The 15233-nt window shown below is 35.3% G+C and overlaps 1 protein-coding gene and 1 pseudogene across 1 annotated transcript in view; both read right to left on the bottom strand.

Annotated features, from left to right (window-relative positions):
* Positions 1-15233, bottom strand: part of SENP7 (SUMO1/sentrin specific peptidase 7) — a 210737-nt gene that overhangs the window by 123305 nt on the left and 72199 nt on the right. Inside the window, exon 4 of the mRNA XM_011955045.1 lies at positions 12206-12303. Within this exon, the coding sequence (XP_011810435.1) occupies positions 12206-12303 (98 nt within the window). The remainder of the gene's footprint in view (positions 1-12205; positions 12304-15233) is intronic.
* On the bottom strand, positions 10492-10970 carry LOC105521024 (annotated as a pseudogene).

Below are 15233 nucleotides of genomic sequence, written 5' to 3'. Positions count from 1 at the left end.
AGCCTAGGCAACACAGCAAGACCCAGTCTCAAAAAAAGAAAAAAATATCCTAAAGCTCAACAATAAAAAACCAAATAAAACAATTTAAAAATAAGCATAGGGCTTGTGTAGCCATTTCTCCAAAGAAGATATATGAATCTCTAATAAATACATAAAAAGATGCTTTGTATCATTTATAAATAGGAAAATGCAATTAAGACTACAATGAAATACCACTTCATACCATTAGGATGGCTACTATAAATTAAAAAAAAAAAAAAAAAGTAACAAGTGTTGACGTGGATGTGAAGAAACTGTAAAGTAGCTAGCAAGAACACAAAATGAGGTACGGCCACTGAAGAAAATAATACAGCAGTTGCTGAAGAAATTAAAAATATAATTACTATAAGATCAAGCAATTCCACTTCTGGATATACACCCAAAAGAATTAAAAACAGGGAGCTGAGATATTTGTATACTCATGTTAACAATCGCTAAAATATTAAAGTAAACCAAGTGCCCACAGATGAATAAATATAGAAACAAAATGTGGCACATAAATACAATGGAAAATTATTCACCTTTCAAAAGGAAGAAAATCTGGCATATTCTACAACATGAATGAACCTTGAGGACATTAAGCTAAGTGAAATTAGCCAGTCACAAAAAGACAAATACTATATGAGGTGCTTTAAATAGTTAAAATCATCAAAACAAACAGTAAACTGGTGGTCGTAAGGGGAATGGGGCGGAGGGAGAAATGGGAATTTATTTTTTTAATGGGTTTCAGTTTTACAAGCTGGAAAGTACTGTGGAGATTGATGATGGTGATGGCTGCACATTATTAATTTATTTAATAACATTAAACAGTACAATTAAAAATGATTCAGATGATTAAATTTATGTTAAGTCTATTTTATTACAATGAAAAACTTTAGAATCTTAAAAATCATTTAGTACACTTGACAAAAAGCATAGAAATTTATATTTAAAATAGGTATATGTTCTTCTACGTAAATTACACATCAATAAAGTCGGTTTCAACGAATGAGTAAATAGAAAACTTGAATTGTCTTATAAGTGCATGATCAGATGGCTTCACTGATGAATTCAACTGAATATTTAAAAAAGAATGAATATCAATTTCCCCAAAAACTCTTCCAGAAAGTAATGAAGGAGAGAAAGTTTTCCAACTCATTCTATGACAGTATTAGCCTGATACCAAAACCAGAAAAAGACAGTACAAGAAAAAAAACCATGTATGAATCTCCCTCTTGTATACAAACATAACCATTCTCAAGAAAACTGAATCCAGCAACATATTAAGAGTATTATAAATCAGATCAAGGAGATTTATCCCAGGAATGCAAAGTTACTTTAATATATAAATATGAATTTATCCAATAAATTTGATTAGTAAAATAAAGAACATAAATTACAGTATGAGAATGCAGGAAATTCAAACACACAAACATTATTTTGAAAGCCATTACCAAATTAAGAAGAGAAAGGAAATTCTCCAACATGATAAAGTACATCTATGGAGGCCTGCCCAGCTCATCACCACCATCAGCACCCATACCCACCATCCAGGTGCCTAAAGACAAGTGTGACCTGCCTACTCCAAACAGCGCACAAGCATGTCATCCCAGAACCAACTAGTAACACTTCATTTGCTGCCACCAGTGCTTACATGTACAGTACAGGGCCTGAGACAAGCCCATGTTCATGCTGTCCAGAAGCATGAGTACTGGCCAGGCCCACTCATTGCTGCCAGTGCCCAACAGCACCAATAACTTGAAAAACAGCTGCCACCACCCACCACTATGGCTACAGCCAACACCCATGCACACCACCTAGGGACCCAAGGAAGGACAGGTGTACCCTGTCCCCTCCAAACAGTATCCGCAGGCACTGTCCCAGGAAGAAAGAACAGGCCCACCCAATCTGCTGCCACCAGGACCTGCCCGCACAATACTGTGCCTAAAGACAGGGCTTCCCTATCCACTGCTACTACCACAGCCCACACATACCTTCAAGGGGCCTAAGTACTAGCCCACCCCACTCACCATTGCCAATGCCCAAGTACACCATCCAGTGACCTGAGAACCCACCCATTGTTTCCTGCCACCTACCTCAGCCACAGTCGGCACCAAACATGCTGACCAGGGACCCAAGAACTGACCTGCCTGGACCCTAACCACCACCCTAACCCATGTTACCACCAGGAATCCCAAGAACTGGCACAAACGGCTCATCCCTACCATGACTGGTGCTCATACATGCCACCCAGGGGTCCAAGGACTAGCAAGCCTGGTGTACCTGTCCGCAGTAAAGCCTTGCCATGGTCTCCATTAGAAACCACAGATTTACTTCTTGCTGATGAGTCTGAAAATTTTTAAAATAAATAAATAAATTGCAGGTTAAAACAACAAGGACCCTGCAGACACCAATATCACTGATTACGACCAAAGAAATAACATGGAGACTACACCACTGCATCCACTCAGAATATAATCCTAACAAACATCACAGATACATCTACAGGTAAAAGTCTCTACCAAATGAAGTTAACCCATAAAGCTGAAAGTAACAACTGTTAACACCAGATGCATGGATTATCAACATAAGAATACAAGAAACATGACAAAGCAAGAAAGCATGACATCTCCAAAAAAATACAATAATTCTTCAGTAACGTAACACAGAAAAATACATGTATGAAATGCCTGAAAACAAACTCAAAATAATTATCTAAGGCAGCAATCCCCAACTTTTTGGCACCAGGCACCAGTTTCAGGGAAGACAATTTTTCCACAGACCAGGGGATGGCAGGGGAGTATGGATTGTTTCAGGATGAGACTGTTCCATCTCAGATCATCAGGCATGAGATTCTCACAAGGAACATGCAACCTAGGTCCCTTTCATGCACAATTCAAAATAGGGTTCATGCTCCTGTGAGAATCTAATGCTTCCACAAATCTGACAAAAGGCGGAGCTCAGGCAGCAATGTTCACTCACCTGCCACTCACGCCCTGGCTGTGCGGCCTGGTTCCTAACAGGCCACTGACCAGTACCAGTCCATGGCCCCAGGGGTTGGGGATCCCAATCTAAGGAAACTCAGCAAGTTACAAGAGAACACAGAAAAACAATACAAAAAAAATCAGAAAAGAAATTCAGGATATAAATGAGAAATCAACAAAGAGATAGGTATCATTAAAACAAACCAAACAAAAATCCTGGAATAGAAGAGTTCAATTAATGAAATAAAAAACAATTAAGAACTTCAACAACAGACTAAGCAGAAGAAAAAAATTCTGAACTTGAAGACATGTCTTTTGAAATAAACCAGTCAGACAAAAAAAAAAAAAAGAATTAAAGGCAACAAGACACATGCTACATTATAAAAAGACCAAATATTCAAATTTCAGTTGTTTGAGAGGAGAAGAGATTGGCAAAGACATAGAAAACCTATTTAACAAAATAATAGCTAAAATTTCCCAACTCTTATGAGAGATATACACATCAAGATACAGTAAGCTCAAATTTTACCAAATAGATTCAATCCAAAAAGGTAAGCTCAAATATTATCAAATAGATTCTATCCAAGACACTATACTTCTCCCAGACATTATGCTCAAACTGTCTAAAATTAAAGCCAAAGACAGAAATCTAAAAATAGCAAGAGAAGAGCATCAAGACACATATAAAGGGAATCTCCATCAGACTAACTAAATTTCTCAACAAAAACTTTACAGGCCAGGAGAGAATGGGATGATATGTTCAAAGTGCTGAAATAAACAGATACCAGCCAAGAATGATATATTCAGCAAACCGATCCTTCAGAAATGAAGAGGAAACAAAGTCTTTCTCAGGCAAACAAAAACAGGTAATTTTTTATCTGTTTTTCTCAGGCAAACAAAAACAGATAATTTTTTAACAGATAACCGCTTTACTGATGCTATGAAAAATGCTTGAGTCTAGAAGCAAAAAGACAGTATCTACCATCGTGAAACACACAAAAGTATAAAACTAACTGAAAGAGCAGGCACAAATGAGAAAGAGAGGAATCAATCATTATCACTACAGAAAACTACCAAGTCATAAAAGTAAACAATAAAGAAAGGAACAAATGATATACAAAACAATCAGAAAGCTAACAAAATGTCTTTACACTACCAATAATAACCTTAAATGTAAAGGTTTAATTTAAATGTAACGTAATGTAATGTAATTTAAATGTAATTTAAACGTAAATGGTTTAAATTCTCCAATTTAAAGAAGTAAACAGGCTAAGTGGATTTAAAAAAACAAGACCAAACTATATTCTTCCTAGAAAAAAATTCTCTTCACCTATAAAGACACACATAAACTGAAAGTGAAGGGATTAAAAAAATATGTATCACACAAATGAAAACAAAACATATGCATTAGTAGCTATATATACTTACGTCAGACAAAACAGACATTCAGTCAAAAAACCTTATAAAGAAACAAAAAGGTCATCGTATACTGATACAAGCATAAATTCAGAAAGAACATAAAGATTCTGAATACATACACCCAACATCAAAGCACACAGAAATATGAAGTACATATTATTAGAGTTAAAAAAGAAAACAGACCTCAATACGGTAACAGTTTGGAACGTCAACATCTTCTTACATGGTTTGGGTCTGTGTCCCCACCCAAATCTCATGTCATATTGTAATCCCCAGTGTTGGAAGAGGGGCCTTATGGGAGGTGATTGGATCATGGGGGACAATTTCCCCCTTGATGTTGTCCTAACAGTGAGTGAGTTCTAACGAAATCTGGTTATTTATAAAAGTGTAGTGCCTCCCGCTTCGTTCTCTCTTTCTCCTGCTCCAGCCATGTACAATGCACTAACTTCCTCCTCACCTTCTGCCATGACTGTAAGTTTCCTGATGCTTCCCCAGAAGCAGAAGCCTGGACAGCCAGCAAAATCATGCGCCAATTAAACCTCCTTTCTTTATAAATTATGCACTCTCAGGTAGTTCTTTATAGCAATGTGAGAATGGACTAACACACTCTCTTTGAACACTAAACACATCATCTAGACAGAAAATCAACAAAGAAACATCAGGTTTAATCTGCACTATAGACCTAATAGACCTAACAGACATTTACAAAACATCTCATCCAAGAGCTGCAGAATACACATTTTTTCACCAGTGCAAGAAACATTCTCCAGGGCAGATCATATGACAGGACACAAAATGAATCTTAATAACTTTCTAAAAACTGAAATCATATAAAGTATCTCCTCAGACCACATTGGAATAAAACTAGAAATCAAGTAACAAGTGGAACGCTGGAAACTGTACAAACCCCTGGAAATTACACAACATGCTCCACAGCCATTAGGTCTGAAGAAATTAAAAGAAAAAAATGTTTTACTTCCTGCAACAAATGAAAACAGAAACACAACATACCAAACCTATGGACAAGCAAAAGCAGTGTTGAGAGAGAAATGCATAGCAATAAATGCTTATGTCAAAAAGTAGAAAGATTTCAAATAAAAAGTGGTTACAATGAACCTCAATGGACTAGAAAAGCAAGAACGAACATAACAAGAATTAGTAGGAGGAAAGAAATCGTAAAGATCAGAGTAGAAATAAACAAAATGAAGACTTAAAAAAAGATCAAACATAAAGTTGGCATTTTGAAAAAATAAAACTGATACACCACGAGCTAAAACAACCAAGAAAAAAAGAAAGACCCCAACAAGATTGAAAACAAAAAGTGAGACATAAAAATTGATACCATAGAAATACAAAGGATCATTAGACACTACTATTAATATGAACAACTATATGTTTAAAAATTGGAAATCCAAGAGGAAATGAATGAAGAGACCAATTCCAGGCCCAATGGCTCATCCCTGTAATACTATACTCTGGGAAACCAAGGAAGGAGGACTGCTTGAGACCAGGTGTTCAAGACCAACCTGGGCAACACAATGAGACCCCATCTCTACAAATTCAAAACATTGGCCAAGCGTGGTGGCATGCACCAGTAGTCCCAGAGACTTGGAGGCTGAGGAATGAGGATCACTTAAGCCCAGAAGGTCAAGACCACAATGAGTTATGATCATGCCACTGCACCCAACCCCGGGCAACAGAACAAGATCCTGTCTCAAAAACATAAATAAATACAAATCTAAAAATAGAAAACAATTCCATTCATAATAGCTTCAGAAATAAGAAAGTATTTAGGAATAAATTTAACAAAAAAAAGGCAAAGACACACTGAAAACTACAAAACACTATTGAAAAAAATTATAAAGGACATAAATGGAAAGACATCCCATGTTTATTAATCTGAAGACAATATTGTTAAAATGGCAATATTCCCCAATTTAGTCTACAGATTCAATATAATCTCTGTCAAAATCCTCGCTGGTTTTTGGTTTAAAATGATAAGCTGATTCTAAAATTCAACTGAAAATGCAAGAAACCCAGAACAGCTCCAAAAAATATTGAAAAAAAATAAAGTTGTAAGATCCACACTTCCCAATTTCAAAACTTACTACAAAGCTGCAATAGCACATGGCAGTACCAGCATACGGACAGACATATGGAACAATGGAAGAGAACTGAGAATCCAGAAATAAACGCTAACATTTACTACCAACTGACACTTCACAAAGATTCCAAGACAATTCAATGGAAAATAATGAAGAGACACCATTGTCTTTTCAACAAATGGTGCTGGGACAAGTGAATATCCAAAGGCAAAAATATTAATTAGGGTGCCTATTTCATTCCATACCTAAAAATTAACTTAAAATGGATCAAAGACCTAAATCTAAGAGCTAAAACTATAGAACTCTTAGAAGAAAACACAGGAGTAAAGGATTACAACCTTGGATTAGGCAATGGTTTCTTAGATATGACACCAAAAGCACAGAGACAAAAGAAAAATTGATAAATGGTACTTCATCAAAACTTAAAATCTTTTATGTTTCAGAGGACACCATCAAGAGAGTGAGAAACTTACCAAAAGTATCAGATAAAATATATGAAAATCATATACCTGATAAGGGACTTGTACCCAGAAAATATTTTTTAACTCTTACAACAAAAAGATAATCCAATTTCAAATGGGCAAAGGATCTGAGTAGACAATTCTCAAAAAGACATACAAATGACCAATTAGCACATGAAAAGACAATCGACATCATTTAGTTATTAGGAAATGGCAATCAAAACCACAATGAGGTACCACTTCACACTCACTAGGATGAAAGATGGAAGGAAACAAAAGAAAAGAAAAGAAAAGAAAAAAGAAAGAGGAAAGAAGGATGGAAGAAGGTAAGTGCTGGTGAGGATGTAGAAAAACATGAATCCCTCATACATTGTGGTGGGAATGCAAAATTGTACAGTCATTTTGAAAAAAGTTCAGCAGTTGCTCAAAAAGTTAAATATTAATGCATGACACAGCAATTCTAATCCTAGTTATCTGTTTAAGATAAATGAAAACATGTATGTCTTAGGACGGGCACAGTGGCTCATGCCTATAATCCCAGCACTTTGGGAGGCCAAGGTGGGCAGATCACTTGAGCTCAAGAGTTCAAGACCAGCCTGGGCAACATAGCAAAACCTCATCTCTACAAAAAATAGAATTAGCAAAGCATGATGGTGCATGCCTGTAGTCCCAACAACTTGGTGGGCTGAGGCAGGAGGATCGCTTGAGCCTGGGAGGTCGAGGCTGCAGTGAGCTGTTTTCCACCACTGCACCACTGGGCAAAGTGTTTTCCACCACTGTACCACTGGGCAACAAAGTGAGACTCCATCTCAAGAGAAAAAAAAGAAAAAGAAAAAAGAAAACATGCGTCTACACAAACACCTGCAAACACTTGTATAGGAATGTTTATGACAACATTACTCATAATAGCTAAGAAGTGGAAACAACATAAAAATCCAACTGGTGAATAAACACAATGTGGTATAAAAAGAAATGAAATACTGATATATGCTATAATATTAACAAACCTCAAAAATATTATGCTAGGTGAGAGCCAGATGAAAAAGAACAAACATATTGTATGATTCTGTCTACATGAAATGTCCAAAATATCAAATCTTACAAGGTTAGTGGTTGCTTACAGATGTAGGTGAGAATGGAAAATGGTTGCAAAAGAGCAGTTTCTTTTGGAGCATTATGGGATGTTCTAAAACCATCACTAGACTGTAGTAATGGCTCACAATTCTATAAATATACTAAAAATTGTTTAATTATTGAATTAAAATAGGTGAATTTTATGATATGTAAATTATATCACAATAAAACTTAATTTTTGAAAAAGCACTAAGAAGTACTACAATCTTTAAAGTAAGATCAAACGCAGGAGATAGAGTCAGTAGTTCCAAAGTAATACAAACATATGGAAACTTTTTCCCCCTTTCCAGGTGTATTTTTGTTGCTTTGACTTTCCTTCGCACAGCAGCAATTTATAAAATGTTTCAGATAGCCTAGAAGAATTCAATGTTATTAAAACAAAAATTTAAGTCTGTTAATACTGGACTAGGTTTCCTAGAGATGCATTAATAACATTCCTCTCCATTATAGTAAGAAGGCCTAAATTTCCTCAACTATGAGATAAGGCCAATGCTACTTACATCTCACAGACTTATAAAAATTAAATAAGACAGTTCAGGCTTAGTCTAATGCCTAACATATAATAAGTACTCAGTAGATATTAGCTGCCATAATTATAATAGAGGGTTTTCAGTTCCAATCTGGTATTGCTCATGTACTCTTATGACTGATACACCAAATAATTAGTGGAGTAGGAAGAACAGCACAATTTGATTTAAAAAAAATTACACTACAAGAGAACTAAATCTGTAGGTACAAATTCTGTAAGCTCATTGATAGTAAAGATGAGATCAAGAGAGGAAAAAAGAATCCCATTAAAACAGAAAAACCAAACTGTTTCTCTTCTAAAAATAATCTGCCCAAGAGAACTTTACAAAATCCTTGTGCTGTGAAGCAAATACATGATAATTTCCCATTCCTGTTGTTTTGAACAAAGTCACTTCCTAACTCTGCCTACTAACTTAACTGTCATAACCCAGTTTCATCTAAACAACTCATCATGTTCCATCCCACCTTAGTTTCCAGATATTCTAGATATCCTAACCATCCCATTTTACCTACCTTTTAGAAGCAGAACATTCAGAAAAAGGTTAAGAATCAAAAGCTCCAGAACTTTCAGTAGAGAAAAACTAAAGTATAGACAAGATGCTCCCTCCTAGCTTAAGACAACTAGGATTTGGAAATGACTCAGGTCCTTTCTACCATACATCAGAGATACATTTTTAAATTCTACTTTTTAATATCCATATACATCCCCCAGAAATAATTTATGAACACTTTAACATTGTGAATTTGAACTAATTATGTATTAATATAATTAGTTATATATATAAGACATACATATGTGTCTTCAGTATAAAATTTTGAAATAATACAAAGCCCTCTAGATTTTAAAAATTTGCCAAAAATCACATTCTATTATTCAAAAATTGGCTGAGTAAACTATAAAAATAATTAATTACACTAATGCCTGTTGGCTACATCACTTTTATCAGTTTAAAAAATGTATCATTTTCCTTTGTCAGGATCATGTCAACCACACTGTTCTTTTTATTTATTAAAAAGACGGTGATTTGGTTCATTATTGTATTTTTAATTCAATTTCTACTGCTGCTGAATTTTAAAACCTTTTTATCCTCTAACAATATCATTAAGTGTATATTAAATAGATGTTATAATGTTAATGCTGTGACCATGCCTGAAAATCACTAACTCTGGAACAGAAGTCAGATGTCATAAATCCTATAAGGAAGACCAAACAATTATCTTTTTATGCTAGGCTGACAATTTAGCAGAAAATACACTGAAAAAAATATTAGTGATAATGCCAGAAAACTAAAAGGCAAAATTAAAGCAATATGTTACAAAGTTATTGATTGATATCCCAAAGAACCTGCGCCCACCACTTTACAAGCATTCTTATGGAAAAGCGAGATTTAAATAATATAAGTATTTTTTAATTTTTACTTTTATTAGTTTTTTGTAGAGATGGTGTTTCGCCATGGTGCCCAAGCTGTACTTGAACTCCTGCACTCAAGTGATCCACCTGCCTCGGTCTCCCAAAGTGCTGGGACTACAGGTGTGAGCCACCATGCCCGGCCTGAATGATATAAGTTTTTTGTTTTTTGTTTTTTACGAGGCAAAGAACCTTATTAACCTTTGTTTCAAAGTTTATTCCCAGGCTTCTTCGGCTTAATTAGCTGCAAAGAATGAATTGTGTATAAGCAAAAACTGAAAAGAGCTGCAGTGTCCAAGGGGCTTGGGCTTAAAAATATTAGAGATCTAGATTTTATCATATCCATAAACAAAAATTTCTTTAAAAGCAGTCATAATATAAAATAGCAGCTCCCAGTAACTTCTTCAAGTTTTATCTTCAGAAGTTGATCCAATTCAGTTTGCCTCATTCTTGGAAGCCTCATCAAAATTCTCCACAAGATGAAGTACTTCATCATCATTATCCTCTCCAGCAGCAAGTGGTGCTTTTCCATCCACGGACTGTTTGGGCAGAGCTTCAGCCAGTCTCCTTAAACTAGTCAGACTGTCTGCGCCAAGCTGGTTTAAGATGCTGTGTAGCATTTCTGTCAGCTGCTTTGTCTCAGCATGGCCTGTAATGGTGAAAGTGTTTGCTGCCAGAGATGCCTGAACTTTAGGGTTGCTAAAGTGATCACCATTCCTTGCTTTGTAAACATATTCACCTCTTCAATACCAGAGATACTGTTTACCCCTAACTTCTTTAAGGACAAGTGAAGTTTTTTATCATCTGCTGTGGCTGTTCCATGCTTCTTTCTACAAGTAGTTCCTTTCCCACCAATGTGCACTTGTGCCTGCAGTTTGGCAAGTTTTTCCTGATTCATGATTGTTTCTTTCATCCTGTCAGAGCCGGTAAGGGGACATGCAGGGAACTAGGGTTGGTACTCACAGGGTCTCAGGTGGGCCAGCTGAGATTAGGCACACACATGCAGGGATGCAAGACGGCAGCTAAAGGGGAATTATATATGTTTTGAAGCATGCAAAGTCTTCAGGATATGTCTCCCATAAGATAAAACAACTTTGTATGTGCAAACCTTTCAGAAAATGTGGCTTGGTTTTTATTAATTAAAAATTATCATTCCTGTAGTACTTCTAGCATTCCATCTCTCAAACCAAGTAAAATTTTTTTTATGTAAATCTTTTTGGGAAACTAAGTCTGAAAACTGAGTGTGTGCTTGTTCTAAGGATGAAAGCATCATCATTGCATCAACAGACCTGCCTTATTCACCTTGACAAGTTATCCATGGTATGGTATGTCAAGAGGCTCATAAACTGCTATGGAGTCACCAATATATGTTTATATTCCCTACACACAATTTACTTGAAAAGGGAGAATCAGACTAAGTAGTTTATAGAAGTACTTTGACATAAATTCAAGGACCCCACTGAGTCTTCTAAACATGTGTGACTTTCCAATAATCATAATTTGCTATTCTCATTTTTTCATTCACTACATTGAAAAGAAAATTCAATACTCTTTTTAAAATAACAACTTTCTCATCATTGATTTATGTCCAATTCTGAAATACTCTAAATTATTTCCATAACAACTGTAACTTGAATCCTCCAGATATTTAATTCCCCTACACAAATAATTTGTTAGCACTGTGACTATAGGACAATAGTTGCTAAACGGAGCATTTTTGGCTGGCCCAAGTACAGAGGTATTTACAACCAGTTGATTACAAGTTGCAGATGTCTTTGTTTCTGCTCCATTCCCACTGCTTCATTTAACTAGCCTTTAAAAAATAAAAAAGAAGAAACCAAGCACCCTTTCTCACTGCTGATCGCAAATAATGACTCAATCATCATTATCAGTCTATGTATAACTCTTGCATTATCAGCAAAAGCTTATCAAGATGTTCCAAATGCACAAAAACAAGGGAGTTAAGATACTAACAATCGCAGAAAGCTAAGAGACTGAAAGAATCTTGGAGGCTACTGAATTAAAACCTTCTATTTTAAACATTGTGGTCATAATTGAGATACAACAAGCTAAAATAAATCATTTATGGTCACACTTTATAGGATAAGCCCATACTATGTCACACACACACACACACACACGTCTTACCTTTCTGGTGAAGACTTGGAAGCGACAGGACACCCTCGGATATGTTTTTTATTTTTATGGTCTAGAGAGATGACTTTATTCCTTAGGCTTCTTTCCCACTAGGAAAAAAATGAAATTTTAATAATAAACATACCAATATGACAAGAGACATTTAAAATGTTCTTTTTTATTTGGAAATTTGTTATAAACAATCAAATACATAGTAGTTCACAGAGAAAAATAATATCTATGGAATATCTGACTCTTTTGCTAATGCAGAAATGTAAGTCCACCAAAAAATACTAGGAAGACATTTTAAAATACCAAGGTAACTTTAATCAAAAAATCAATACTTTGAGATTCCAAAGCTTAAATAGCTATTAAAATCTGGAATGTATTTAAAGGAAGTAATAAAAATTATTACATAGAAGGTTAATGGACGGGCGTGGTGGCTCACGCCTGTAATTCCAGCACTTTGGGAGGCCAAGGTGGGTGGATCACCTGAGGTCGGGAGTTCAAGACCAGCCTGACCAACATGGAGAAACCCCATCTCCACTAAAAATACAAAAATTAGCCAGGCATGGTGGTGCATGCCTGTAATCCCAGCTACTCGAGAGGTTGAGGCAGGAGAATCGCTTGAACCCGGGAGGCGGAGGTTGCGGTGAGCTGAGATGACGCCATTGCACTCTAGCCTGGGCAAAAAGAGCAAAATTCTGTCTCAAAAAAAAGAAGGTTAAATAGGGCCTATGATTCTAAAGTAACCGCATTTATAACAATTGAAAGATATTAAAGTTAGTTACCTATGAACTGCCACATGGAAAATTTTAGGAAAGAGTTAAATAAATAAATAAATAAACCCAAATAAATGAAAAAGACATCCCCTAATCGAGGACTGAAAGACTTTATTAACTATATCAACTATTTTGGTTAGCAGTTGGGCATTACTCCCCAAAGTGACCTCCAGATTCCATTCACTCCCTACCAAAATTCCAACAGCCTGTTTTGCAGAAATGGACGAACTGATCTGACGATTAATTGCGAGAGGCTCAGAAGAACCAAAATAATCTTGAAGAAGAAGAACAAAATTAGAGGACTCACATTTCAGTTTCAAAATTTACTATGAAGTTATAGTAATCAAAACAATTATTGGCAAAGGGTAAACATACAGATTTATTGGACAGAATTGAAAGTCTAGAAATAAACCCATATAACTAGGACCAACAATTGATTTTCAACAAGGATGCCAAAACCTTTCATGGGAGAAAAATAAACTTTCAACAAATAATTCTAGAACAACTAAACCGCCACATGCAAAAGTATGAACTTGGACTCTTACCTCACACCATACTCAAAAATAAATTCAAATGGAGAGAAGACCTAAATATTATACAAGAACTAAAATTATGAAGCTCTTAGAAAAAAACACAGCAGTACATTTTCATGACTTCTATTTGGCAATGATTTCACAGATATGACCAAAAAACCACAAGTGACAACAGAAAAATGATAAATTGGACATCAGCAAAATTCCAAACTTTTATTCATCAAAGAACACTATTGGAATAGTGAAAAGGCAACCAACCCACCAAATGGGAGGAAATACAGTATCCAGGCCAACCAAAATGGCTCACACCTGTAATTCCAGCACTCTGGAAGGCCAAGGCAGGAAGATTGCTTGAGGCCAAGAGTTTCAGGCCAGCCTGGGCAACACAGCAAGACCCCATCTCTTAAAAGAAAAAAGGTATAGTGTTCAAAATTTAAAAAAAAAAAAAAAACTCTTACAATTCAGTAAGATAAAGACAAAAATATTTCAATGGGCAAAGAATGTGAATAGATATTTCTCCAAAAAAACTACACAAATGACAAAAAGCACATTAGAAGACACTTAATGTCATTAGTCATTAGGAAATGCAAATCCAAACCAAAGCGAAAGATCTCCACAATGAAAACCATAAAACATTGATGAAAGAAACTGGAGAACGCCAAAACAATAGAAAGATATTCCATGGTCATGGTTTGATCAATATTGTTTATCTCCTTCGAGAACAAAAAAAGAAATATGAAAAAAGAATCAATGTTGCTGAAATGTCATTGTTAAAATGTCCACACTAAATGAAGAAATTTATAGATTCACTAAAATCCCTAAAAAAATATAAATAGCATTCTTCTCAGAAGAAGGAAAAATACCCCTAAAGTTTATATCAAAACACACAAAAAAATGCAGGTCAAAACCACAATGATATATCATTTTGTACCCACTAGGATGAGGAATGAAGGAAGAGAGGAGAAGGAAAAGGAAGTAAAAGAGCAAGAAAGAGAGAAAAAAAATAAGTGTTGGTGAGTATATAAAGAACCTGAAACCTTCATACATTGCTAGTGGGAATGTAAATGGTACAGCTACTGAAAGAAAAAAAAAAAAAACAGTATTGCAGTTCCTCAATAACTTAAACATAAAATTACCACATGACACAGAAATTCCCATCCTAAGTATAAAACAAAAGAATGGAAAACAGGTTTTCGAACAGATACTTGTATGTTCATGGAAGCATTATTCAATAATAGCAAAAAAGGTGGAAACAATACAAACAGATGAACAGATACACAAATGTGATATAGCCATACAATGGAATATTATTAGACCATAAAAAGAACTAAAGTACTACCACATGCTATGACATGGATGAACTTTGAAAGCATTTGTGCTAAGTAAAAGAAGCCATAGACACAAAAGATCATATACTGAGTGATTCTGTTTTTGTGAAATATCTAGAACAGGAAAATCCAGGCAACAGAAAACAAAGTAGTAATTTCCAGGGGCTGGGAAGCTGGGGGAATAAAGAGATAAAATAAGAAGTGAATGCTTAATGGTTAAAGAGTTTCCATTTGGGGTGATGAAAAAGTTCTGAAACTAGACAAAGAAAGTGGTTGCACAACACTGTGAGTGAACTAAATGCCACTAAATTGAATGCAATTAATAGCTAATATGGTAAATTTTGTTACGTGTGTTTTGTCACAACAATAACAAAAAAGCGAAAAGAAAGGAAAGGAA

Source organism: Colobus angolensis, unplaced genomic scaffold, assembly GCF_000951035.1.
Source record: "Colobus angolensis palliatus isolate OR3802 unplaced genomic scaffold, Cang.pa_1.0 Scaffold393, whole genome shotgun sequence".
Classification (NCBI taxonomy): domain Eukaryota; kingdom Metazoa; phylum Chordata; class Mammalia; order Primates; family Cercopithecidae; genus Colobus; species Colobus angolensis.
The sequence above is the reverse complement of the archived record's forward strand: the minus strand, read 5'-3'. Positions and strand labels throughout refer to the sequence as shown.